The sequence below is a fragment of the Aegilops tauschii genome, chromosome 4 (assembly GCF_002575655.3).
Source record: "Aegilops tauschii subsp. strangulata cultivar AL8/78 chromosome 4, Aet v6.0, whole genome shotgun sequence".
NCBI classification, from domain to species: domain Eukaryota; kingdom Viridiplantae; phylum Streptophyta; class Magnoliopsida; order Poales; family Poaceae; genus Aegilops; species Aegilops tauschii.
The window spans coordinates 34,271,804-34,297,881 of record NC_053038.3 but is presented as its reverse complement, the minus strand read 5'-3'; the positions used below and the strand labels follow the sequence as shown (position 1 = coordinate 34,297,881).

Here is a 26,078-nt window from a genome sequence, read left to right as displayed (position 1 = left end):
ACGTGCATAAGCTTTGCCCGTCTGACGTGTTGGGTGGAGCTGGAAATGATTGCGCGGTGGCTTTGTGGACCGAACTACGCACACAGTGGACATCAACCTCGGTCAAGGGTTTCATTTTTATAGCATTTGCCTCTGTCGGGACGTGAATCTCGAGTGCTTTGATCGACAGATCTTTGAATGGCAAAAAGTAAGTATATATGTATACAAGTGCTCATAATAATTCACCGATCCGAGAGTAAAACCACGTTCGTCGCCTTGCATATTCTGGACGACAAACGCAGCTCAGTCCTCTCCAAAAAATTCACCGTTTACGTGCAACCTGTGTCCCACTTGCCTTGCGGCGCACACGTTCTCTCCGTCCTTTACACACATCCTGCCAGCTCTGATGGTCTGATAGATCGTATTCGCCGATCGGGAAACACGCCTGCAAAAACTGTTTTCCGACCCCGAAAGCTCAAGAAAGGAAGAAACAAAGCCGAAAAGAGACCGCACTTCGTCGCCAACGAGTGCTAAAGATGGAAGCAAATCCCGCACCAACCCCGGAGAAAGGCCCCACGGTCAAGGGGCGCTTTCACACGCCGCAGTGCAGCTCGCCCGGCCCGCACGAGCGGCGGCCTGCGACGGCTAGCGCGCGCGCGCCCGTCGCCGTCGGTGGACCGCGCTCAGCTCAGCTCAGCCCACCCCGCCGTCGTCACGCCGCCCCGGGCCGGCTCGGCTGGCGCGACGTGGACGCGCGCCCTTAAAATCTTCCACCCACGCGCGTCGCGTCACGTCGGCCACGCACGTCCCCGTCGCCCGGCTTGACCCCAGCTTGGTAGCGTAGGTGTTCTAAAAAAAAAAAAAAAAAGCTTGCTAGCGTAGGCTAGCTGAGATGGCCGGCCGGCGACAAAACGGCCGGTCGCGTTCAGAGCCCCCGGACTTCATGGCCCGGTCGATCGGCCGCGGTCGTCGCGTTGCGTTTCGTCCCCGCGCGCGGATGGGTTGCCGCGGGCTTTCTTGATCGGCGCGGCCGAAAGGCGCGGGCGGCGTCGTCCGCGTTGAATTTTTCGGTGGCGTCCGGCGGCGGGTGATGTGTGTGCGCGGTGTGCCTGATGGTGAAAGTTGCGTCCTAGATCTGCAGAGGGCTTGGATTTGACTACGTCGCCCGGCCATTTGGAGCCGTTATTTCTCTTTCGATCATCCGTTTCTGGCCACTTCGTGTGCCGGTAATTAATTTTGGGATGTGATGCATTGTTTGTTTCGTGCGGCCATCGAGTGACCATTGGTTGGCGCATACAACAATTTTCCTGGGAAGTACGAGTTGCATGCACGGTCCAAAGTTTCGGTAAAAAAAAAAGGCCAACGCTATGTGTCGATCGAATGATATAATCCTATCCCCCCCAAAAAAAGAAAAAAAGAGATATAATCCTAAACCGTCCGGGTAGCCGTTTGATGGAGTTGCGAACATCCATCCGAGCCTTCGCAACAAGCCTCATGTTGCCCTTATCACTTTACAACACAAACCTTGTTGCAATCCTCCCAATATTTTTTTTTTCTGTGTGACAGCCGCTTAATCGTTAGCTCAGGTTTTTACAACAAGAGCCCAGTTGCACTCCGTTCAAAGTGTTCTCTCAACCGAGCCCATGTGCTCGCGCGTTTTGCAACAAGGTTCATGTCGCAAACAAATGTATCGGTAGGGTTGCTGCACGCCTCATCTTCATCGGTCTACAACATAGTTCGCGATGCGCTCACGCGTCTTGCAACAAAGGGCCATGTTGCAGACGGCTCAGTAAGGGGCATCTGGCGCACGAACGGCACACTGGACGTGTAGCCTCCAATCAGGCCGCTGAATAGAAGTATTTCCAAAAGTTAATGGTTTTGTTGTTTCTCATCTAGCTGAGAATTAATTGTGTCTCAATCATGCATGTGACCATTCGATCGAAGCACACAATCGTGCAGGCTGGATGAAACTAGAACATGCGAGTTTCTTCAGGAATATCAAGCTTGATTCATCATTCAAAGTTCATGGGAATGCAAATAATATCACGTAAAACTGATAGCCAAACATGGCGCCCGATGAAAAGAGAAGTCGCAGCTCTAGCCAAACCATGCTCCTCTCCATTACTGTCTCTTTTTTCATGGCCGAAAGATACCTCCCTGAATGAACTTCGCCAGATATTAGTCTCTCGAAGACTAGTAGCATATCCACATGGAGCAAACTATTGATATTGGTGGCGACCTCCAAACAATCTAAAGATACCTAAAGATCAGTTCCTCGAAGATTGCAAGTTTTTAAATGAGATCACTGGTGCAAGTTTTCAAATGTGGTTGCAACTGCAAATTTTCGACACGGAGTTGAAGTTGCAAGTTTTTGGATGGGGTCGCAACTGCAAGTTCCTTGCAGCTTCACGGTTTAAAAATGGACCGCAACGCGGGGGGGGGGGGGGGGGGAGGGGTTGACTCTTGTACCGGGTGGTTAGTACGGGGCGTGGGGCAACTGGTTTGATGTTAAACTGAGTGGCAGGTTCAACATTGTAAAGTGGACTTTTCTCATCACATAACAACGAAAAAATCTCTACAGAGAAAGTAATAATACTTGAACATTAAATATATTGGAGCATTCCAATTTCATGGAGGCAACATTCATTACATGACTATTATTCACAAATGTAAATCCATGCATGAAGATGCTACCACAAAACATGTTCAATTGTTAAAAGAATGTTGCAACCAAAATTCACTAGCACTTCCTGCACACGTCGCGCCTTTGAGGGACCATGTGATGCACCAACCTCAGATAGCTAGCAAAGGGACACATGGTTGTGCATATAGCATCTGTTGTGAGACAACAATAAGAGGAGCACAAGAGGAACGCGCGTGTGCACACCCCAAGGAGACGGTAGGAATTTACATTGGAGCTCCGTCAACTACGGCCAGATGGACAAACTCAAAGAGAATCGGAGCCAAAAAGACAAACTCGAAGAAGAAGTGCAGTCATTTGCCCGAGCGCCGCATCAGCGAGGATTAAAAAAATCCCAACCTAAACTACTAGCCAGAGCGAAGGCACCGGAATCCTCCCCCACCAACACCTATTAAGGGAGCAATGGTTAAAGGAGAGACAAATTCATGGTTTCGTCTACAAAGTTTGGAGGGGGAGTTGGCCTTAGACGCTGAGGGGAAGGGAGAAAATGCTCGATGAAAAAGTTTACCAGACCTCATGGTACCTTCACCATTAAAAAGGATAAACGAAGTGCAAAAAACCAATTACTTGACTGGAGCAACCAAAAAGAAATGTAGATGCACAAAGAGGGGCGGTGATTGTTTTCGGTAACACTGAAAAAGAAGAGAAAATTACTGACATAACGCATGCAAACTACACTCCCCTACGTTGAGGCACGACTACACTCTAGGCCCATATGACATCTAAAACCAAATCCTCCACTACAACGTACTCCCTTCATTCTAAAATAGATGACTCAACTTTGTACTAACTTTAGTACAAAGTTAGTATAAAGTTGGGTCATCTATTTTAGAACGGAGGGAGTAGGTGAGAGTGAGACACTCGTGAATTTCAAAAAAGAAAAAGAGAGGGAAAAAAGAGTGAGACACTTGTGGGTGAACATATAAATGTTCAGCTTCGTCGATATTCCACGTTACATACATCAGGATGTCGCTGAGACGCCAACTTGCTTTCCTTCTTCCTGACGCCACTTGTTACCTAGAAATCAATTTGTTGACTTTCACATAATCACATTGGTTAAAAATGATCATACTACTTTACGGAAGTCTACGAATCTATGCGGTACCGCCATTCATGATTAGCTTCATAAACACTCTACTACTTCAGCTGCTCTGGTTCTCCATGCGGTGTTAAGGCCATGTACAAATGCAAGATGTTTAGGAAATGTTCTTAGAGAAGTAATCTACTCCCTCCGTCCCACAATATAAGACGTTTTTGTTAGCTTGCAAAAACGTTTTATATTATAGGACGAAGAGGGTATTTTTTCTTTAAGCACATATGCTTATTTGTAGACAATAGACACTTAATTAGCACCCCTCATGTACAGATTACCACTAATGCTTTAAAAATTTACTTCCTCCGTTCATTTTTGTAAGACCTTTTAGACATTTATAAGACAACATCCAAAACAGTTCAATTTTAGCTGTCGAAAACGTCTTATAAAAGTGAACGTGGGGGAGTAATTTATTTTACTAAACACCTTTCGAAGCACATTGCATTGTACAAAGCCTGAAGCGCCTCGCCCCCTCTTGTAATCGTTCGGAAATCCCATACTCGACAAGGCTGTAATCACTTGCAGTATGCCCCTCGATTGTAAAACAAAGATGACCTAATGCTGCAAGTGAAAGAAAAATTGGCTCTACTAGAGGACAAAACAAGCTAGTCCAGCTCTCATTTTGTCAACTGTAGCTGCTACACTGTCTAACCATCTTATCTAGTGACCACTCACTGTCTAATTGATCTGTCTTAGTTGTCTACTTGTCTTGTTCCTACACATATATATACATATAATTGGTTTCGCAATGGTCCATCCGTATATCGTCCGGATTTGCCACTGTATATCCAAGCGATGTCCTCCAATCATGGGGCAGGCATAGCGATGGGTGGTGTTGCAGTTTAAGAAGCTCGCCGACGTGCACACCGTAGATGATTGTTGGAAGGAACCCATTTAACTTGTCTGCCATTGGAGGCACTGGCAGACATATGTAAGTCGATGAACGAGTTTAGAAGCCTCAATGAATATAAAAGACAGCTTATGAAAAAAGCTACGTGGGAGGTGGCTTATTTTTTAAGCTGTCCAAAAGAACTAGCCCTTAATTTCATCTAAATCAAGCCCTTGGAGGGAACCAGCTCCTCTAATGTACGGCCACTACCGTTGGCCCACTGACATGTGGGCCAGGTTCCCGGCAGGCCCACATGTCAGTGAGCGAACGGCTGGGTGTCGTACGGCAGGGGATCCTCGTCCGCCCTTGGAGTAGGAGTAGTACAAAGTTGCGATGTCCAAGGACGCCGTCTGTCAGGCTCAGAGCTCTGAATTACTGAAATTAAGTGACACTTCGAGGAATCGTGGGCAATTCAGAGACGCAAAACTAGGGTTCTTGCTTGAGAAATGAGGAAAGTAGGTTCAGCACGCCACCGGCGGCTAGGGTTTACACCCGATACAATTCAACATGGTTCAGAATGAGGGGAATGGGTGGCTTTATAGCCATTACACGAGTGAAAAAGAAGAACAGAAAGTGAACAGAGCACATGGCTTGTCGGAAAAGCTACAGCGACCCATCGCAGCCGTTAGATCAACAATGAACGCCTGGAGATCGTTTCAGCTGGCGAACCGGTACGCAGGCAGGTGAGCCGTTAGATGGACGATCAATGAACTGAAGCACTTCTGGCACGCTGGAACAGGGGATGATCAAGGCTGGGCCTGACAATACCCCCCGGTTGAGCTCGTGCTTGCCCTCAAGCACGATACGAAGGAAAAACCTTCTGAATGAAGGCCGAGTCCTCCCAAGTAGCCTCTTCCACGGGCATATTCACCCACTTCACCAACCATCTTACCACAGGAATGCTGATCTTGCCCTGAGGACGAGGAATGAGTTTCCTTTCCAATATCGCTTCCGGTTCCACTTTAATAACACCATCAGGACCAACAAGTGAAAGGTGACGAGAAGGCACAACTGTTGGGCCAATATGCTTCTTCAATTGACTGACATGGAAGGTGTTATGCAGCATACAGCCTTCTGGTAACAGCAGCTTGTATGCATGATTACCAATCCTCTCCAAAACTCTAAAGGGGCCATAAAACTTGGAGTGGAGCTTAAGATGCCTGTGTAAACTCAGTGAAGTGTGTCTGTACGGCTGCAGCTTGAGATAAACCATGTCTCCCACAAAGAATTCCCTTTCCTTTCTCTTCTTATCAGCATAATAATTCATCCTCTCTTGTGATTTGAGGAGATTTTGTTTAATTATCTCCAATGCCACCTCCCTGTTCTGAAGCAAGTTGTCACTATCTTCACAAATAGTGTCTGGCAGTGCTGATTCTGCCACCATTGGGGGTGGAAAACCATACAGAGCTTGAAATGGTGTCATTTGCAAAGCAGTGTGGAATGAGGTGTTGTACCACCATTCAGCTAAAGCTAGCCAACTATGCCACTTCCTTGGTTGCTGAAAACACATGCATCTCAAATAATTTTCAAGACACTGATTCACCCTTTCAGTCTGGCCATCAGATTGTGGATGATAGCTAGTGCTCATGTGCAACTTGATCTTCAGTGACTTGAATAGCTGCTGCCACAAGTGACTAGTAAAGATTTTGTCCCTGTCAGTTACTATCACCAAGGGCATGCCATGCAATTTGAAGATATTATCAGAGAAAGCTCTAGCCACTGTTTGCACTGTTATAGGGTGTTGCATAGCTATGAAATGAGAATATTTTGTAAACCTATCAACCACCACCAGAATCAAATTCTTGTGCTCAGAAGTTGGCAATCCTTCTACAAAATCCATGCTTATATGGGCCCAAGCAAATTCTGGTACAGGCAAAGGTTCTAGGAGGCCATGGTAAGGTGAGTGCTTTGCTTTGTTCAACTGGCAGACAGGGCAAGCCTTGACAAAAGCAATAACATCCTGTTTCATTCCCTGCCAATGAAATACTAATTTCACCCTGTGGTATGTAGCTCTTTCACCTGAATGACCTCCCAATTCAGAATTGTGAAAGGTTTTGAGAATATCTTGCCTCAGAGTTGTAGCTGTACCCACTACCACTTTGTTGTGAAATCTCAGGATTCCATTTTTGTATGAGTAAGCAGTAGTGCCAGGAGCAGCTACAATACATTCAGCAATCAGTTCTTTCACTTTGTTATCCTGACTGTAGCTCTTTACCACTTCTTTTACCCAATCAGTTCTTTCACCCTTGATAGTGCATCAGCAACTCTGTTCTCCTTCCCTTTTTTATACTCAACAGTGAAATTGTATCCTAACAACTTCAACAGTAATTTGTGCTGAATCCCTTCAGTTATTTTCTGCCCCTGAATGTATTTCAGACTTTCTTGGTCAGTTCTGATTACCAGGGCAGTTGCCAAGAAGTAGTGCCTCCATTTCTTTACTGCTTCAATTATGGCAAGGGCCTCTTTATCATAAGTTGACATAGCAGCAGCCTTAGGACCAATACTCTTGCTGAAATAAGAAATGGGCCTCCCTTCCTGCATCAGCACAGCTCCTAGACCATAGCCACAAGCATCAGCTTCCAGTATGAAGGGCTTAGTAAAATCAGGTAGTGCCAGGACAGGGGTATTAGTCAGTTTCTGTTTCAGAGCTAGGAAGGCCTCTGTTTGCTCATCTTTCCAAGAGAAAGCATCCTTCTTTAAGCAATCAAAGAGAGGTCTACAAATTATGCCATACCCCTGGATAAACCTCCTATAGTAGCCACTTAAACCCAAGAAACTTCTCAGTTCAGTGACAGTAGTGGGAGTTGGCCACTCCTGTATAGCTTTGATTTTTGAAGGGTCAGTAGACACTCCTTCTGAGTTGATTATGTGGCCCAAATATTCAACTTCCTGTTGCCCAAAAGAACATTTCTCCATTCTAGCATACAGCTTGTTAGCTTGCAGAATATCAAATACTTGTGCCAGATGAACTTTGTGCTCTTCCAATGAGAAACTGAACACCAATATATCATCAAAGAACACCACTACAAATTTCAAGAGACCAAACAACAAATTCATCAATGCTTGGAAAGAAGGAGGTCCATTAGTTAATCCAAAGGACATTACTAAATACTCAAACAAGCCCATATGAGTAGAAAATGTTGTTTTATGAATATCCTCCTCAGCCATTCTGATCTGGTGATACCCATTTCTCAGATCAATTTTAGAAAAATATTTGGCTCCTCTTAGTTGATCTAACAAATCCTCAATTACTGGTATTGGGTATTTGTTTTTCACAGTGATTGCATTCAGTTTTCTGTAATCTGTGCAAAGTCTCCAGGACCCATCTTTTTTCTTGACCAACAATACAGGAGAAGAAAAGGGGCTGGTGCTAGGCCTTATTATGCCCTTCTTCAGCAGTTCCAATATGATTTTCTCCAAGATTTCCTTCTGATGATGAGGAACTCTATAGGGCCTCTGATTAACCACTTTAGCTCCATCAATAAGTGGAATTCTGTGATCACATGGTCTGCTAGGTGGCAGTCCCTGAGGTTCCTGAAAAACTTTTTCATAGTCCTCCAATAAGGGCAACAGTTCTGAAGGAATTTCCTGGGCTGCAGCCACCACCTCACACCCAGAAGAGGTAAACAGGAAAAAAAAACCACAGACAGCTTGCTCCATCAACTTATCTGGATGTTCAGTAGCTTCAGTTATATCAGCAAGTGGTATAGTTTCATCCACAAAAGATATAAACTGGCCACTCTTTGCAGAAATCCTCATTTCCATTTTTATGAAATCCATTTGAATGGGGTTGTACCTTCTTAACCAATCCACCCCTAAGATCATATCATATCCTTTTAATTTTAACACCCTGAAAGCATCAGAAAACTTGTGGCCCTGAATTTCATAGGGACAGTCCTTTACTGTAAATTCACTCCAAAGCAGTCCCCCACTTGCAACAACCACTTTTATCTTGGGATTAGGAGTAGCTGCAACAGGCAGCTTAGCAGCCATCTCAGGAGAAACAAATGTAGAGGTGCTACCACTGTCTACTAAAGCAGTAGCAGTGGTGTTGCCCACTTTCACTGTCAAAATAAAAGTGTTCTTAGCAGCTCCAATACCCATGGCAGCATGCATTGACACCTGCAACACTGTTTCCTCAGGAAGGGGCTCAGAATTTTCCAAGTTAGGATCATCAAAATCTGTCACATAAATTGTTTCAGCATTGTCACTGCCCTGAGCCTGCAATGCCTGAATTTGTGCTCTCTGACTCTTCTTACAGACTTGTCTATGACCATGCACCCATGGTTCTCTACACTTGTAGCAAACCTGATTTTGTTTAGCCTATTGAATCATAGTATTTCTATTAAGAACTGTACTTGTGGGTGCTTGCTTTGGTTGCTCAAACAAGACCTGTCTTCTTGGTTGAGGGACATAAGGTTTGGTTTTCACAACCAGATTTGGGGACTGGGACTTTTCCATTCTCCTAGCATACCATACTGCAGTTTGCATGTCCTTTGGCTTGAAACATTCCACATGGCTCTTAATATAAGTGCTCAACCCTGACACAAAACTAGAAACATAATAATCATCTGGAATTGCAGGATTTTCCCTTCTCATAACATTCATTAGCTGTTCAAATTGTTCCACATAAGCAGTGACTGTAGTTGTCTGCTGAACTGCATGGAAGGAGCTTACAATGTCACAAGCTGAATCCAGAGAGAACCTGTCAGACAGACATGAACAGAACTTATGCCATGGAACATTACTAGAGGCATATCCAGTTCCCCTCCACCACTGAATTGCAGGGCCCTTGAGGTATGAAATGGACACTTCTGTCCTATGCTCAATTGGTGTTCGAGCCGCAGCAAAATACTGCTCGAGGTTCTGAATCCAGGATTCAGGGTCTTGTCCCTCAAACTCAAAAATGTTCAGTTTTGCTGGCTTGACAGTGAGGGTGTTTCTTCTTCCATCCCGAAAGTTCTGTCCTCTTCTATACGTGTGATCAGCAATCTCATCTTCATGTATCTCTTCTAGTTGCACAACATTGTTTGGCGCTGTGTCTTTTGCCTGACCATAGTTGGGGTGCCTATACGGCGCCTTAGGTGTACCATCCAGATGCAGCTCTTTGCCCGCATGATCCCTAAGTGTTGCAGTACCAATCGGCAAAGCAGTCCCTTTTTCAGGCATAGCTACAGAAGGAGGAGTAGGAACTGGTAGTTGTTTGGGTCTACCAGGAGCCACTTTCGGCGAATTCATCTGGTCAGCCTTCATCTGAACACTGCCCTGCCCTTCTACACCATCCTCTTGCGCCGGTTCCGGATCCAACAGCAGACGCCTGAAGTTTTCTTGGATCTTGTCGAAGTTCTTCTGCATCGTTGCGAAATTTCTGTTAACTGTTGCTTGAAACTGATGGAAATCCTTGCGATCTTCGTCCCGATCGTGCTGCAACGCCTTGATGTCCAACTCGAGAGACTCGAACTGCAACTCCGTTGTGGAGCCCGAATCAGCACGGCCCGTCATGTTAAGGCCGTCAGAGATCACCACCATAGAGGATTGGGAGGGTGGGATGAACTTGTCACCGCCGCCAACACCGCCGCGTGCGCCCGCCTCCGATGGTACACGGCCTGATCCAGGAGCTGGAATTTTACCACCCGAGAAATACTCTCAGGCAACCAGGTTGTCCTCTGACTGCACCCGAACGCTGCCACTTCGGCCGCCGCCTGCTGCCTCCGCCGCCCGACCAGAGCTCGAAGAGGGTTACAGCTAAAGCAAACCTCTACGCTGCCCCAATCATCTACCGCCGCCGAGGAAAGACTGGCCTCTGATACCAATTGTCAGGCTCAGAGCTCTGAATTACTGAAATTAAGTGACACTTCGAGGAATCGTGGGCAATTCAGAGACGCAAAACTAGGGTTCTTGCTTGAGAAATGAGGAAAGTAGGTTCAGCACGCCACCGGCGGCTAGGGTTTACACCCGATACAATTCAACATGGTTCAGAATTAGGGGAATGGGTGGCTTTATAGCCATTACACGACTGAAAAAGAAGAACAGAAAGTGAACAGAGCACATCGCAGCCGTTAGATCAACAATGAACGCCTGGAGATCGTTTCAGCTAACGAACCGGTACGCAGGCAGGTGAGCCGTTAGATGGACGATCGACGAACTGAAGCACTTCTGGCACACTGGAACAGGGGATGATCAAGGCTGGGCCTGACACCGTCATAGCCGAACCAGCAAGCCGGGATAGATTTTTTACCCATAGGGCAAGACAGCAGCAAGCCGTGATAGTATGTTGCTTCACTTCACATCAGTACACACACATTACTCGAAACTTTTTTACTAGCTCGTGCCACATTTTGAAGACCACGAATCTCAGTAGAGTTTTTCACCACGCCTTCCTGCGTATCAGGAGGTCAACTATGTTTACATGGGTCTTTTCTTTCTCTTCTCATTTCCCCCACTGAAATAAACTGCAGCATCGATTAATCCCCTGGTAGATCTACCTCTTCCTGCGCTTAGAAGGCTTTGTCGAAGATGGTTTTGGCACTTCAGGCATCTTAGCTTCGACGCATTGCTCCTGCAGGACCGACCGGGAAAAAAAAGGAAAAGGGGTCGCATCAGAGATCAGTTGTCTGAAGAAATTGTTGACAGGATAGGAAGTGCAGAACAAAAACCGTGTGCTCAATTTTAGTATAGACCAAGGCATACAGCCCCTGAAAGATGGTGGATTTTAATAACTTATGTAAGTAGCACTACGACAAGAATTGCAGAAAGGTGGAAACTATTCCAACAAAGAATGATAATTATAACGAAAACTACTGGAGTAACAAGAGAGAAACTGCTGGCACAAACATCAAATACAAGTAGCCCCAGAAAGATGGTTGCATTTACATGACTTTGATAAGTAGCACTATGACACGAATTGCAGAAAGCTGAACTATTCCAACAAAGAACGGGAATAACAACGAAAACTAATGGAGTAAGAAGGGAGAAACTGCTAGCACAAAAAACAAATACAGATCCCGAAAGATGCTGGGGGTACTAGAGAACAAGCTAGCAAGTATATGTACTGATGAATTATTAATGTTGACAACAGGAACCTTTTTCACAGAGAAAATTCTCTTAATGACAAAACCTAAAACATGCAACAGTGAGTGCTGAACTTCAATCATATTTGGCAGTCATGACTTCAACTCGGAATTTGCAAAAATTCCAGCCTTATGGACTAAAAATGTTAAAAAGTTTCCTTCCCTAGAAAACATTTGCATTTGTTTTACAGCTCAATGACTTGAACTCAGAATCTGCAACAATTCCAGCCTTATGGACTAAAAATGTTAAAAAGTTCCCATCCCTGGAAAACATTTGCATTTCTTACACAGCTAAATGACTTTAACTCAGAATCTGCAACAATTCCAGCCTTATGGACTAAAAATGTTAAAAAGTTCCCATCCCTAGAAAACATTTGCATTTCTTTCACAGCTAAATGACTTGAACTCAGAATCTGCAGCAATTCCAGCCTTACGGACTAAAAATGTTAAAAAGTTCCCATCCCTAGAAAACATTTGCATTTCTTACACAGCTCAATGACTTTAACTCAGAATCTGCAACAATTCCAGCCTTATGGACTTGTAAAAGCGAGATCTAACAAGTGACAAGAAAATAGCTTTTAGCAGTCATGATCAAAGCGTAAAGAGTGCCAGTTGCTAATGGAACAAAATATGCATCACTAATATAACCTTCAACAACACTACAGACACACAAGCAATGTTCCGATTGACAAGTAAAAAATGAACAGTATAGAGAGCCAGTAAAAGCACTAAATCTGGAAATGTTGGAGAACAACGGGATACAGACCTCCTCCCACTTTCTCTGGAGTTCGAGAAGCTCTTTACAACATGCTACACACTCAGCGTGGTAAGCAGCGGCTAGGTCTTTAATCAAGGCCTTCCTTTTGATGATGCCAATCACTTGAAATCATTGATAAAATTATGTGTCAGAATGCGGTAAAAGTGTTAACAGACCTTGCCATACTTTCAAATAGCAACACTTGGCATATGAGAAGGAATAGCTAGATCTTCCAAACAGTTCCTAATAGAACAGACGGAGTATTCGGTTTGAGCACATCCTAAAGATGGTGTCCTAAACAGAATGCCACAGTACTGTAACATAGTGCAGCAAAATTATTTAACAAGCTTCTGAACTTAACGTTGGTACCAAAACAGCGTCTGGTGAATGTACATCCTGAAAAATTATGCAGATGCATTGTGCACTAATTAAATATGTGAAGCTTCGCAACGACGACTGAGATAGCGTGTGGAAACTTGTACTAATCAAATTACTACATGTGCATGGAACACACACGGTTCAACACGAGTTCCTAACGGCAATCATGGGATACATCCAAAGGCATCAGTATCCATTCATCGCGTGCGTGTTCTCAATTACTACTGCAGGTGGACAGGGCCATATGAGCTACATACATGTCGATAAGAACTATATTCCCACCCTCCCCTCCTGCCAATTCGTAGTTGTGAATTTCCCACCAATCAAATAGATTGTGCGCAGTAACCGATAAACAAATACTCCTAGCTACTAATAACCAATACAATAGCCAAGCTTCCCTAGACAGGGCTCAAACCAACCCAACCCAACCCAGATCGAGCACGAACAAAGCAGCACATCATAATTGGCAGTTTGAGACGAGAAGAGAGGCCCTTACTCCGGCTGGGATCGAACTGCTGCTGCTCGTCGGAGGGCTTGTCGCCGTTGGCCGCCGGCTCCATGCGGACAGGATTGGAGTCCCGCGGGGTTAGGTTAGGGTTCTGGCCGACTAGATCCAGCCAGCCAGCTAGCCAGGAGCGCGAGCGCTTGGACCAACCGAACGGGGAAAGGGAAAGGCTAACGAGTCGGAGTGCGGGAGAGTTCGCGGGCTCGCTATTTATCTCCTCTCGTATACGGAGATCGCCGGCGGGCGGCGAGGAGCTCACCGCACCGGAGTCGGGAGTGACCGGAAGACGCACGAAGTAGAGACGGCTCGAGCTATCTGGGCTGTCTTGCTACTACGGCCGGATGTGCACGAATGGGCCGCGTGGGGCCCAGGCCCAACTGAGAGAGTGCGCATATTGCCGGAAGCCACACACGCATTCGCATTTCTAAAAAAACAAAAACGCTCGAACTATGTCCCGCTTCATGCGAGATCGGAGCAGCTCTCGCGCAAAGCGGTTCCCTCTTCCAGTTGTTTCAGTGCCGGGCCATTTTCATTTTTTTTCTTCGCCGCTAACTTCTCGTCGCTCGATCGCATGTTTGGTTGTTGGTTCTACTCCGTTTTCTTTTCTTTTTTTCTTTTTCTTTCTGTTTTTTATCAGCTTTCTTTGTTTCTTCACAGTTTTCTCTGGTATTTTGGTTTTAATTTGTTTTTCACCGTTTTATTCATTTTAGGCCAGTTTTTCTAGTTTTTTCTTTTCTTTCCTTTTGATTCAGTATTCTTTTTTTCTTCATTTTTATTGGTTTTTTCTTTTCTTTTTTCTGTTCTTGACTTAGTTTCATCAGTTTTCTTTGTTTTTCTTCGGGTTGCCTTGGTTTCTTATGGGTTTTCACGCTTTTCTTCAGGTTTTTCGTTTTTCTTTGTTATGGAGGTGTTTTTTTTTCATCTTCCGCTCCTTCGGTTACAACGCTTTTCTATGTTTTTCTATTTTCTTCAATACATGTCTACATTTTTCATACACTTTAAGTATACATCAGGAAACATTTTTTTAAACATGTTTAATATTTTCTAAATGCATGACGAACATTTAAAAAATATGTTTGATGGCAACTTTTTTCATACATATTGTATAATTTAGGTATAGATCAAGCAATTTTCTTAATACATATTTTTTAAAAATATATGGTTAACATTTTTTATGCACTATCAACTTTTTAAAAAAATTATGCTTTTACATTCATGAAATTTAATACATATTCTACATTTTTTGTACACATAAGTAATAACTTTTTGTACACCCTTAACATCTTTGAGATGATTACCATTTTTTAATATTTATCTTCGATCACTAGTTTTGTATACACATTATATATTTTTCGTATACATTAGGAACATTTTTTATACATGTTTAACATATTTAAATATAAGATTAAAAAACTATACACTGTCAACGTTTTTAAAAATTTGTGCTTTTCCATTCACTTTTTCATACACGTTCTACATTTTTGGTACACATCAGGAACATTTTTTAATACATTTTTAACATACAGAAGTACATTATATGTTTTAGGTACCAAAAGGGACACGAGACTCCATGATCGTAAAAAGATTTCATAACCAAAATACATAATTGGGACATGCATTTTAAATTATTGGAATCACTGTGGTAAAATTGTTACTACAAATAGGAGTATATGAGCAATTAGATAGATGAACAAATCTGTATGAGTGGTGTGGAAATTCCTTCACATCTTCAAAAATAAAACATCTTGGTATCTTTAAAAAAATTAAATTACTCACACCTAATTGAGCACACGGATAAAATCAATAATTAGTTACCCAATTGTGTCGTTGTTGCACAGTTCATAAAAAAACTAACTACCATGAACCATGATCAGCATCCATAACCTTGGTCTTCATCTGGATCTCTAAGATCTACACCATCTGAACACCATTAAACCGCATAAGCAGAACAATTAACAGTGTGGATTGGCCGGCAACACTCACCTCTACAGAGGACACGCAACACCGGTCCACCGCCGAGCTCTGGAGCGCAGCGCTTCCCTTGCGGTCCAATCCTCGTTCTTTGAGCAAGCGGCGTTGGTTCATCTACTCCGACTTGCGCGGAAGGCGAAAAGATGGCGCGCGCCGTGTGGACGATGCATGCGTGCGTTCCTTGATCCCGACGAGTCGATGCGTGCGTTATGGCGATGTAACACTAGCTGCTGCTGCTACTTAGGCGGTTGGGCCATACCCAATGGCCTCTCTTCCTTTCTTTTCCCATGGCTACATGGGGCCTACTTCAAGATACCTAATGTACAGAATTGCATACGTGGGGGCTCCTTCCACCTTGGGGGCCCGGGGCGGCCGCCCCCAGCCCCCCTCAGGGCCGTGCCGGTCTCTATTATTGCCGTGTGGACGTCTCTTGCAATCTTGTCTGTTGGCGCCAAAAAGTTATAACTAGCTGGTAGCGTAGAAATATTTTGCTGATTTTCATGCCGTTGCTAATGAATGTACTGACTATATATCGTTCCATGAAAAATTATAAATCTACGCGGGAACCAACATGCATGACTAGTTTGACAATCACTCTTAACTATACACACCGAATACAACATACATATAATAGACTTTTTAAACAAAAAGATGATAATATGTAGCGTCACTCTCGTTGCTAGACTTTAGTGATGGCCTTTAACTTTCGGCGACAACTCACCGACTTAATAAAAAAGGTTACAAAAAGTTCACATTTGCAAGCGTAACGCAACAACGACTCCTTAGTGCCGACCTTTACCAGGTTGATTTTATTTCCTGATTGATTAGGTCATGCTAATCTTCCTTTCAAGAAACTACCCGTAGATCACAATACCATATAGGAGTATAAACTAAAAACATACTATGGTACTTTCATCTTGTTTTGCGAATTACGGTGCATGATCGAGTATGTGGTACTGTAATTTCAGGGAATTATCCATCGCCGCAGCATCTCACAATCTCATGTAGGCATTTCCTGTCGCCACAGAAAAAAAGGAAAGCCGCTCGCGAAGCCGCAGAGTCCATCAAAACCGCAACCAGCCGGAGAAGCGGCGCCACAGAGACGCACTCGCTCGCACGCACACCGTCGCACGGACACGCACCACCGACCGACCCCGGCGGCCCGATTCGCTCTCCCTCGCCTCGCCATGGAGAAGGCGCTCGTCGAGCGGCTCGAGGCCGCGGTGGCGCGCCTCGAGGCCGTCGCCGCGTCCGGGGCCTCGGCAGCGCGCGACTTCGGGGGCGCCTCCGCGTCGTCGGATCCGGCGATCCTGGCCTACGACGACTTCCTCGCCGAGGCCTTCGGCCGCCTCAACGCCGCGGCCGAGAAGATCGGCGGGACGGTGCTCGAGGCCACCAGCGTCCTCGCTGAGGCCTTCGCCGTCGCCAAGGACCTCCTCATCCTGGCCAAGCAGTACCCGGTACGGCGCGCGCTTCTCTCCCCGCCTCGATCTGCTGTTTATGTCTGCGCTCGGCCCTCAGATCTCCGGGGTGTCCCCTTCGGTTTTGGGGCGCCGGGGCGTCGGCTGCGCGGAAATGGCTGATCGACCCGAGATTTTGATCCTAGGTTTAGGTTAGGAGATATAGGGTTTCGTTGATCGAGATGTCTGGGGCTGATGTCACTGTTGTAATGGCATCCAGTATTGGACGCTGCGGCATAGTACAATGTTACCGTGCTTGATGGATCTGGAAAATCGTAACTGCAATTCTTACATCACTGAACTTTTGCTCCCCTGTTCTGCAGAAACCTGCATCAATGGCCAATGCGCAGGATTTCCTCAAGCCTCTAAACGATACTATTGCGAAAGCAACCGCTATGACGGAAGGAAGGAGGCCCGACTATTTCAATCATATGAAGAGTGTTGCTGACAGTCTCCATGCCCTGGCTTGGGTTGCATTCTTAGGGAAAGGCTGCGGTTAGTGAAATTGCATCGTTGGCTTTGAGTCCGGTCGAGGTTATACAGGTTTCGCGCCTGATTAGCTTTTATTCTTCCACCTTGCAAGGCATGAGTTTCCCAACAGCACATGTTGAAGAAAGCTGGCAGATGGCCGAGTTCTATAATAACAAGGTATGTATGTCTTTTATCATTCCATTTTTGACAGGCCTGGCGTAGTGGTGAAGTACTCCCCACGTGTGCCAAGAGGTCCTGGGTTCGACGCGGCCTCTCTGCATTGCGTTGTGCAGGGGTAAGGCTTGCCTCGTATAATCCTTCCCCAGACCCCACCTGGCGTGGGAGCTTCTAGCACTGGGTCTGTCCTTGCTCCACAATACCTGTGGCATTTATACCTACTGCCGTGGTTAAATTTATGAATAGCAAAAAAGCCTGATAAGAATTGCTTCGGTGCTGTTTCTTTTTTGGAAAGGTCCACTATAGATTAGTGAGATGCATCTGTAACACTTACGACTATCATCCTTTTTTATTCAAGCAAAACAACCCATTTATCGTTTCTGGTTGTCACTACTAGATTATTCTCTAATTAAAATTTATTTTTACCATGTACTCCCTCCGTTCCTAAATATAAGTCTTTTTAGAGATTCCAATGCGGACTATATACGGAGCAAAATGAGTGAATCTACACTCTAAAGTATGTCTATATACATCCGTATGCTATATACTCCCTCCGTCCCAAAATTCTGGTCTTAGATTTGTGTAAATACGGATGTATCAAGTCACATTTTAGTATTAGATACATCTGTATCTAGACAAATATAAGACAAGAATTTTGGGACGGAGGGAGTACATCCGTATGTAGTCCTTATTGAAATATTTAAAAAGACTTATATTTAGGAACGGAGGGAGTAATAGGTGTATTTTATAAAACAAAAGCATTAGGAGACAACCTTCTTTTTAAAGTTCTATTCATCCTGAAGAAATTGAACCCTATAAGCATCTAAAACAGTACATGCTACCTTGTATTTTTGGTTACCAAATCAGGATTTTGTTGGGGTGGATGAGAAAGAGTGAAATGAGAGAATGAACTTGTATCTTGCACAAGATAAAAGCTAAAGGACACACCAATTTTTTTAGATGCAGCACAAGATGCATTGGAGAGCTGAGCTCACAAACCCGGTAAAAGGGGAATGGGGGATGTGCTGTGTGCACGAGTGACTGAGGAAGAGTGCCGAGGAAGGGACAAGATCGACCTGTCAACATAATTCTGGAAGGGGACTCTCGGGATTATGAAGTTTTCGGCAACTTATTTATTAGGTTCACATGAGTCAATAGGAATACTCTTAAAAGGCCTAGAGTAGCATAAAGTTAATATTTATGTCTTTTTCCGAAACCTTTGATGAATATTACATATTTGTCAACCCACACATGCTAATTCATAGTAATTGACCATTTTGGGTGAAACATTTACTTATGCTTCGCCTGAATTGTCTTGTGATTTTGATTAATTTTTGTAAGATGTCCTCTCGCAAAGAGTGATTTAGTTAGTGCATCACAATACAATGGTATTAGTGATCCAGCTGAAAATTTTCATTCTACTACGAAACCACATGTGTATTCGTTGTTTTGGTTCATGATGCATATACACCGTTTTTCTCTTAGGTTCTTGTTGAGTACAAGAACAAAGACGCTGACCACGTTGAGTGGGCTAAAGCTTTGAAGGAGCTCTACACACCTGGCTTGAGGGATTATATTAAGAAATATTATCCTCTTGGGCCTGTGTGGGGTCCTGCTGGATGTGCACCACCAAAGGCTGCTGCTCCAACACCAAAAGCCCCAGCGGCTAAGGGTCCTCCTCCACCTGCTGCACCATCAGCTCCTCTTTTTAGCACAGACAAATCTCCAAAATCTTCGCAGCCTAAGCAAGGAATGTCAGCTGTGTTTCAAGAGATCGGTGGGGGCAAAGATGTGACTTCAGGTAGATGATAGCACCTGCTTTGTCTATGACCAGAGATTTGTTTCCTTTCTAGAATAACATACATATGAAGCCATATTATTATTTTTACAGGGCTGCGAAAGGTTACTGATGACATGAAGGCTAAAAACCGTGCTGATAGAAGTGGTGTTGTGACCAGTAGTGCTGCTGCCCCTGCTCCTGCGAAGACTTCTCGTGCAGGAACCTTTGCCTCCAAGACTGGAACACCAAAACTGGAGCTTCAGATGGGTCGCAAGTGAGTGCTAAAAACGACATACTGTTATCTAGCGTCTATTATCTAGTACGTCATTACAGGTTGTCACTGATACGTTGTGAGTTTGTTTGGTGGTCTGCATCAATGCCAGGCAGGCCCAACCATGTGGACTAGTTATAGAAACCTTGTGTTTGATTAGTTGGGTTAGAGAGCAGGCACAGAAATAGATGGACTTGCGAGTAGTTGAGAGGGAGCTAAAAAAGGATATGGATTTGTAATCCTGTTTAACGAATTGTTTAGATGAATGCTCGTGTTGAGGTTTGTGGCACAAATATAGATGAAAGAGTTTCAGAGAAAATGACTTCACATAAGACCAAGGGATAGTTAAATTCGTGTAAGAAAAAACACTCATCTCGTACTAACCAGAGATAATTAAATGCAATATCAAGAGAAATTATTGCAAAGAAAATTAAGGAAGCACATTGGATTAAGTTTGAATTGTGTATTTGAATAATGTAATTCCATCTGATATCGAAGAAGCTAACCTTCTTTCCTAATCTAAATTTCTTATTGGTGTTGATAATTTACATATGCTGCTTGGTGGAGCTTGCACCATTTAATTAGTAGGATAATATTGTGGTTCTTTATAAATGAGCACATATTTCTTTACACTGATCTATTTTACATTTCCTCTGAAAAATGGCAGATGGGTGGTCGAAAATCAAGTTGGTAGAAAGGACCTTGCTATTGATGAGTGTGATTCTAAACAGTCTATCTATATTTATGGATGCAAGGATTCTGTCCTTCAAGTAAATGGTACTCCCTCCATCCACAATATAAGATGTTTTTGCAAGCTAAAACAGTTTGCTCCGTCCCACAATATAAGATATTTTTGCAAGCTAAAACAGTTTGCAAAAACGTCTTATATTATGGGACGGAGGGAGTAACATATACAAGTATATCTTTACTTCGGATATATTATGTTCTTCTGGAAGCTTTGGTCAATAGCAAATGCTAAACTTTTTGCAGGTAAAGTAAACAATATCACCGTCGACAAATGCACCAAATTTGGAATTGTTTTCAAGGTCAGCAGAAACCATTCTGGGGCGTCAGCTAACTGATATTGCATTTCTTTTTGGGAATCAATATTGCATATGCCGAGGGTAATTTAGTTAACGTGTCATGCAGGATGTCGTAGCAGCTTTTGAGGTTGTCAACTGCAACGGCGTTGAGGTGCAATGTCAGGTACTCGATTGTTCTGTGAATTTGTGTCATCGGTCTAAAAGTGTCGCGTTTGTTTGTATGATGGTCAAACCTTTTGAACTTGGCATGCTTCTAGTGTCGTGAAGCACTAAACTCATCGTCTCTTTACCTGTAGGGCACCGCACCGACAATATCAATCGACAACACAGCTGGGTGTCAGTTATACTTGAACAAAGAGTCACTGGGCGCTTCCATTACTTCGGCTAAATCCAGTGAAATGAATGTATTGGTTCCTAGCGACGAGACTGATGGCGACTGGGTAAGATGCACTCTTTATTTTTGCACTGTGTGAATTCCTCTTCTGTACTACGGAATAAGGCTGGGGTATCTACACATAAGCTACAGGCCTAAACCGAACCTTGTGTGGTTCTTATGCTGCAGGTGGAGCATCCTTTGCCGCAGCAGTACATCCATTTTTTCCAGGACGGGCAGTTCACCACATCCCCAGTTTCTCATTCCGGCGCATAAATAAATCCGATGATATCTTCCTTTTTTTTTGTGGCTGTTTGTTTGTTCGATGCTGCCTTTACCTTGTTTTTTCTAAGATGGTGGTATGCTGAGAGTTGTTGTAGCTCTTGTTCGGTTGTTTCTCTTGCCATTCATTTGCCCAGTGTGTACGGCCTGGCCTGTATGTTTTCCTTGCACCTGGTTGGTATATTTATTATTTGTACGCCAACAAACTACAACTTCTGTATGATTCTTTTTATGCAATGACTGTCGGTGTATTCCCTGCATTGTCTTTGATGTTGGCGTTCTGTTTCTTTCTTTAAACGAACTGAGCCTGCGATCTGATTCTGAAAGATGGTATTACCTCCGTCCCAAATTAATTGCCTTAGATTTGTTTAGTATGGATGTATCTAATACCTGAGACTAAAACGTGTCTAGATATATCCGTATCTAGACAAATCTAGGACAACTAATTCGGGACTTAGGACGGAGGGAGTATATATTTGTTCACATCGTATCTGAGTTGCACCATTGGACAATGCAAAACCACATATGAGCAGAACACAAGTTGCTTGCCTCAACACACATTACAGAGATTGCAGACAGAAATGGAAGGTCAGACCAGCAGAGACATGAACAAGAAACAAGCAGACACATGGAGCGCGGAGATGGTGCGAGGCAATTCTGCAGCACTACGAACATGACGAGGCGGCGCCGTCGCCGCTGACGCCGCGCTTGGCTGTGGCTGCACCGGCGTCACCTGCACCAATAGAAGCGAGACGAGAGCTCCACCGTGAGTTCACAAGAAACTTCGAAAGCAAACAAGAGCCAAGGGCAGAGTGATGGATGAGTGACCCACCTGCGGTATCGCCGGCGGGGGGCTCGCCGGCCGCACGGTCGGCGCCGGAGCCGGCGCCAGGCCCGCGGTGCCGTTCCTCATCAGCCCCGTCGGGTACGTCTCGGTGAGCGTGGTCTGGAACAGCCCAAAGGACTTCTCCGACGCCTTCCCTGGCTTGAGGTCCTCGTCGTACACGGCGAAGAGGTAGGTGTCGACGGACTTGCCGGGCATCCGCGGCGTGCCGACCATGGACCGGAGGTGGGAGACGAGATTGGACACGAAGGCGCGCGCGTTCTCCACGGAGGCGCCGGCCTCGTCGGCGCCGCCGCTGTGCGGCCACCCGGTCTCGGCCACCACCACCTCCACGTCCTTGTACCCCTTGGCGTCCAGCGCGGCGCGCACGGCGTCCACCTGCGCGTCGAACATGCTGGTGTAGGTGAGCCCGGACCCGGCGTCCGGCCGCCCGGCGTTGGGCTGGAAGAGGCAGAAGGCCAGCGTGTCCGGCCGCGGGTCGTCCTGGTACGCGAAGTAGGGGTACGGGTTCACCAGGAACGGCGAGCCGGTCTTGCTGAGGAAGGCCAGCAGCGGGTCCAGCGCGGCGGACAGCTCCGGCTTGAAGGCCCCCGACGACGGCGGGTCAGACGACGCCAGCACGTCCATGGCGTTCACGGTGGACACCTTGATGCCGGAGTTGGCCGGCAGCGCGTCGTAGATGTTCTGCAGCGCCGGGACCAGCTGCGAGATGAGCGCGGCGTCGCCCGAGTAGAGCACCTCGTTGCCGACGGAGATGCCGTTGACGGCGGGCGACGAGGAGGACGGGAGGTGCGCGGCGACCCAGGCGGCGGCGGCGGACGGCGAGGAGGCGAAGGAGGGGATGTCGGCGTTGGCGGCGCCGAGGAGCAGGGAGATGCTCGTGCCGGCGAAGGCGGCCACCACGGCCGGGTCGGTCCTGTAGAGGCGCACCTTGCCGATGGTGGTGGACTTGAGGAGCCGCGCCGTCGACGCCGGCGGCGGCAGGTTGTCGGCGATGTCGCCGTAGTTGATGCCGATGAAGGACTGAGGCGCTGCGACACGTGTCCCACCGTTAACGGCATTTTGGCAAAACGTAGTAAGGTTACTGTACAGTAAATAAATTTGTGAAGAGCACAAGAAATGCCCGCAGAATTCAAAATTTCAAATGGCTAGACTTGGAAAACAAACTGTGTCATGTCGGTACAGCGCTAGTACAAGTCGCCCTCACAACGACACGACGAGCGAGTACGTACGATTTTATCGCGAGTGCGCGTGCATGATTGGAACTTTTTTGCTATGTTGCACGGTTGAGAGTGCAGACGCCGTTGTTTTCTACAGATGAATGTAGGTTCATTTCATTGTCACGCACATTCTTTCCCGGGCTAAAAACGGAACCATGTCGACACGAAGAGGACGGTTGAAGAACCAACACCGCTTTTGGCTGAAGAACCTACGTGAAAGGGACGCCAGTTACTAGTACTTAGTTACCCTGTGATTTGAATTCTACTCCAGGATTCTGTTTCAAACAAAAAAAGACAATCTATTCCAGGAAGAAGAAGAAAAGGTACACTTGGATTTATTTATTTATTTATCTCCTTGGGGCTATGATGATGTTCCAGTGGCAGGGAGGAAGGAAGGAATCGAACATCTGGACATGTGCTCGACTGGCTCAAATCTCAAAAGAGCGTACAGTACTAATGATAAAAAGAAAGCGAGAAGAAGCTTCCAAAGTCCAGACACCTCAACGGCGAGAAGGGGACAGAATTCAGATTAGCCGAAGAAGAAAGCAAAGAACCGGATGCAGGCGTAACCGACGGAGCCGAAGACCATACCAGCATAAGGGACATGGATGAGCAGCAAGAACCCCAGGAGGAGGAGAGCAACAAGCAGAGGCTGCGGCATGCTCGGCCCTGCCATCGCCGCTCCGGCCGTGTCGTCGATCGAGCTCTTCTTGTCCCTTGTGCCCGCTTCCTCGTACTGCTAACCTTGTGGCCGCGCACTCACTTGGCTTCCCTCCCACCAGCTGAAGAAGGCTGTTGGTTTAACTAGTGCTGGTGCGGCACTACCCCGGATGCGATGATGTGAGTTGAGCTGATGAGTTGCTTAGCGAGGAGGAGAAAGGAAGGAAGGGAGACGCGGTGCGGTGGGCTCTCTCGCTCTCTCTTTCTCGCGCGCGCTCTTCAATAATAAGGCTGGAAAGAGAGAAAGAGGGAGCAAGCAAAGCGGAAAGCCCCTCTCCCCGGCCGGCCCGCTCCTCCCTCACTCTGCTGCAAAAGAGAAAGGAAAGCTTCCAGACGGGGAAGGAAGGAAGGAGCCGAGCCGCCTGATTTGAACTACCCAACCCGAGTGGGTGAGGTGGCCCATGGAGCGGCGCAGGGATCCGACGGCCAGGGTTGCTCCGTGGGTGGGATCAGGGATCCGGCTCAGGATCAGGATCGAGGTGGGCGCGGTGCCCGTACGTGGTGAACTGGTGATGTATCTACCTGGATGCGACCAACTCCTCGTCCTGTCCCTCTGTGTTAGAGCACGACGGGCAAATCCGACCTCTCAAACGCTCATTTTGTCCTGCGTTAGAGCATCTACAACTGCGACGGGCAAATCCGGCCTCTCAAACGTCCACGGACACGGGCACTGACCAGGCGCGCATCGTATTTCGCTCTTCACATCCGCGTATCTCATATCCGGCATCCTATATCCATACTATACATGCAACGTGATGAAACATTGTGCGTGCTCAAACAACGGACAAACAAATCGACATCAAACGCACAATGAAATGCACAAACCCACTTTACATTATCCGAAAGATCACCGCAGTTCATCGCCGGACAAGTTCAACTACTAAAAACGATAACTAAACATACGAGGGAGCTTCCTCACCACTTCATCGTCGGACCTTTCCCCTACCGGTCGTCGGCGTAGCTGTAGGCGTCCGCGGCTGGTGGAAGATCTTGGTCGTCGGAGGAGGTGGAGCTGCCGTTGGAGTCGGAGGAGGAGGAGGACAAGACTACCAGCTCTTTCATCCGGCGGACGGCCTTGTCCTGCTGCCGCTTCACCTTGGTGACCCAAGCCGCCTCCGCCGCTGCCTCCTTCGCTTCCCTCTCCGACTGCTCTATGGCTAGCCGGAGGGCCGTTTGCGTTCTTCTGTCGGAGGCGGCGAGCGTCTGTCTCCGCCGTCGTGAGCGACCGACGGTAGACCTCGACGAGGAGCCGCTCCTCCTCGTTGGGCTCCGCCGGCATCCCGCGCCGACGGTGCAGGGCCCGCTCCACCGCTTCCCTCTCCCTTGCTCGCTGCCTCTCGCAGTGGGCAGCGCGTGCCTCCGATTTCGGAGGGCGCGTGCGAGCCGGCGGCGTAGGGATTAGCACGCATCGCTGCCCGCGCGGAGGAGCGGCCGACGGGAGAAGTGTTGGGGATCGTTGCAGAAATTAAAATTTTTCTACGCATCACCAAGATCAATCTATGGAGTTTACTAGCAACGAGAGGGGAGTGCATCTTCATACCTTTGAAGATCGCGACACGGAAGCATTACAAGAACGCGGATGAGGGAGTCGTACTCATAGCGATTCAGATCGCGGTTGATTCCGATCTAAGCGTCGAACAACGGCGCCTCCGCGTTCAACACACGTGCAGCCCGGTGACGTCTCCCATGCCTTGATCCAGCAAGGAGAGAGGGAGAGGTTGGGGAAGACTCCGTCCAGCAGCAGCACGACGGCGTGGTGGTGTTGGAGCAGCGTGGTACTCCGGCAGGGCTTCGCCAAGCTTCGCGGGAGGAGGAGGTGTTGGGGAGGGGGAGGGCTGCGCCTTGGATGTGGTGCGGCTGCCCTCCCTCTACCCCTCTATTTATAGGGTGAAGGGGAAGGGGGGCCGGCCCCCTCCAGATGGATCTAGAGGGGGGGGCAAGGGGGAGGGGGCTTGCCCCCCAAGCCAAGGGGGCGCCCCCTTTAGGCCCCCCCAACCCTAGGCGCATGGGCCCTAGGGGGATGGCGCCCAGCCCACTTAGGGGCTGGTTCCCTTCCACAAACTGCCCATAGGGCCCTCCGGGGCAGGTGGACCC

The 26,078-nt window shown here is 46.7% G+C and overlaps 3 protein-coding genes across 3 annotated transcripts; 1 reads left to right on the top strand and 2 right to left on the bottom strand.

Moving 5' to 3' along the window:
- The first annotated feature begins 833 nt into the window (after positions 1–833).
- On the top strand, positions 834–21,460 carry LOC109735403 (cyclase-associated protein 1). Its single transcript, XM_020294613.4, has 11 exons — positions 834–857; positions 16,402–16,803; positions 17,127–17,298; positions 17,387–17,451; positions 18,937–19,252; positions 19,343–19,505; positions 20,170–20,279; positions 20,493–20,548; positions 20,652–20,708; positions 20,842–20,985; positions 21,108–21,460. The coding sequence occupies exons 2-11, from the start codon at positions 16,531–16,533 to the stop codon at positions 21,192–21,194; spliced, it is 1,443 nt and encodes a 480-aa protein (XP_020150202.1). The 5' UTR covers positions 834–857; positions 16,402–16,530; the 3' UTR covers positions 21,195–21,460.
- LOC109735404 (uncharacterized) lies at positions 10,966–13,677 on the bottom strand. Its single transcript, XM_020294614.4, has 3 exons — positions 13,364–13,677; positions 12,499–12,611; positions 10,966–11,221 (listed from the first exon to the last, which is right to left on the bottom strand). The coding sequence occupies exons 1-3, from the start codon at positions 13,425–13,427 to the stop codon at positions 11,144–11,146; spliced, it is 255 nt and encodes an 84-aa protein (XP_020150203.1). The 5' UTR covers positions 13,428–13,677; the 3' UTR covers positions 10,966–11,143.
- Positions 21,461–21,675: 215 nt separating the features above from the next.
- On the bottom strand, positions 21,676–24,321 carry LOC109735402 (glucan endo-1,3-beta-glucosidase 7). Its single transcript, XM_020294612.4, has 3 exons — positions 23,856–24,321; positions 22,033–23,075; positions 21,676–21,933 (listed from the first exon to the last, which is right to left on the bottom strand). The coding sequence occupies exons 1-3, from the start codon at positions 23,938–23,940 to the stop codon at positions 21,790–21,792; spliced, it is 1,272 nt and encodes a 423-aa protein (XP_020150201.1). The 5' UTR covers positions 23,941–24,321; the 3' UTR covers positions 21,676–21,789.
- Between the last annotated feature and the right edge of the window lie 1,757 nt (positions 24,322–26,078).

Excerpts from the sequence above, each read along its gene's own strand:
- LOC109735404 (XM_020294614.4), bottom strand. The coding sequence starts at position 13,427 with ATGGAGCCGGCGGCCAACGGCGACAAGCCCTCCGACGAGCAGCAGCAG. Across the intron at positions 12,612-13,363 it reads GCAGTTCGATCCCAGCCGGA|TGATTGGCATCATCAAAAGG; the intron begins GTAAGGGCCTCT and ends AATGATTTCAAG. Across the intron at positions 11,222-12,498 it reads TCCAGAGAAAGTGGGAGGAG|GAGCAATGCGTCGAAGCTAA; the intron begins GTCTGTATCCCG and ends TCGGTCCTGCAG.
- LOC109735403 (XM_020294613.4), top strand. The coding sequence starts at position 16,531 with ATGGAGAAGGCGCTCGTCGAGCGGCTCGAGGCCGCGGTGGCGCGCCTC. Across the intron at positions 17,452-18,936 it reads CCGAGTTCTATAATAACAAG|GTTCTTGTTGAGTACAAGAA; the intron begins GTATGTATGTCT and ends TTTTTCTCTTAG. Across the intron at positions 19,253-19,342 it reads GGGCAAAGATGTGACTTCAG|GGCTGCGAAAGGTTACTGAT; the intron begins GTAGATGATAGC and ends TTATTTTTACAG.
- LOC109735402 (XM_020294612.4), bottom strand. The coding sequence starts at position 23,940 with ATGGCAGGGCCGAGCATGCCGCAGCCTCTGCTTGTTGCTCTCCTCCTC. Across the intron at positions 23,076-23,855 it reads CATCCATGTCCCTTATGCTG|CGCCTCAGTCCTTCATCGGC; the intron begins GTATGGTCTTCG and ends CACGTGTCGCAG. Across the intron at positions 21,934-22,032 it reads CCCCGCCGGCGATACCGCAG|GTGACGCCGGTGCAGCCACA; the intron begins GTGGGTCACTCA and ends CTATTGGTGCAG.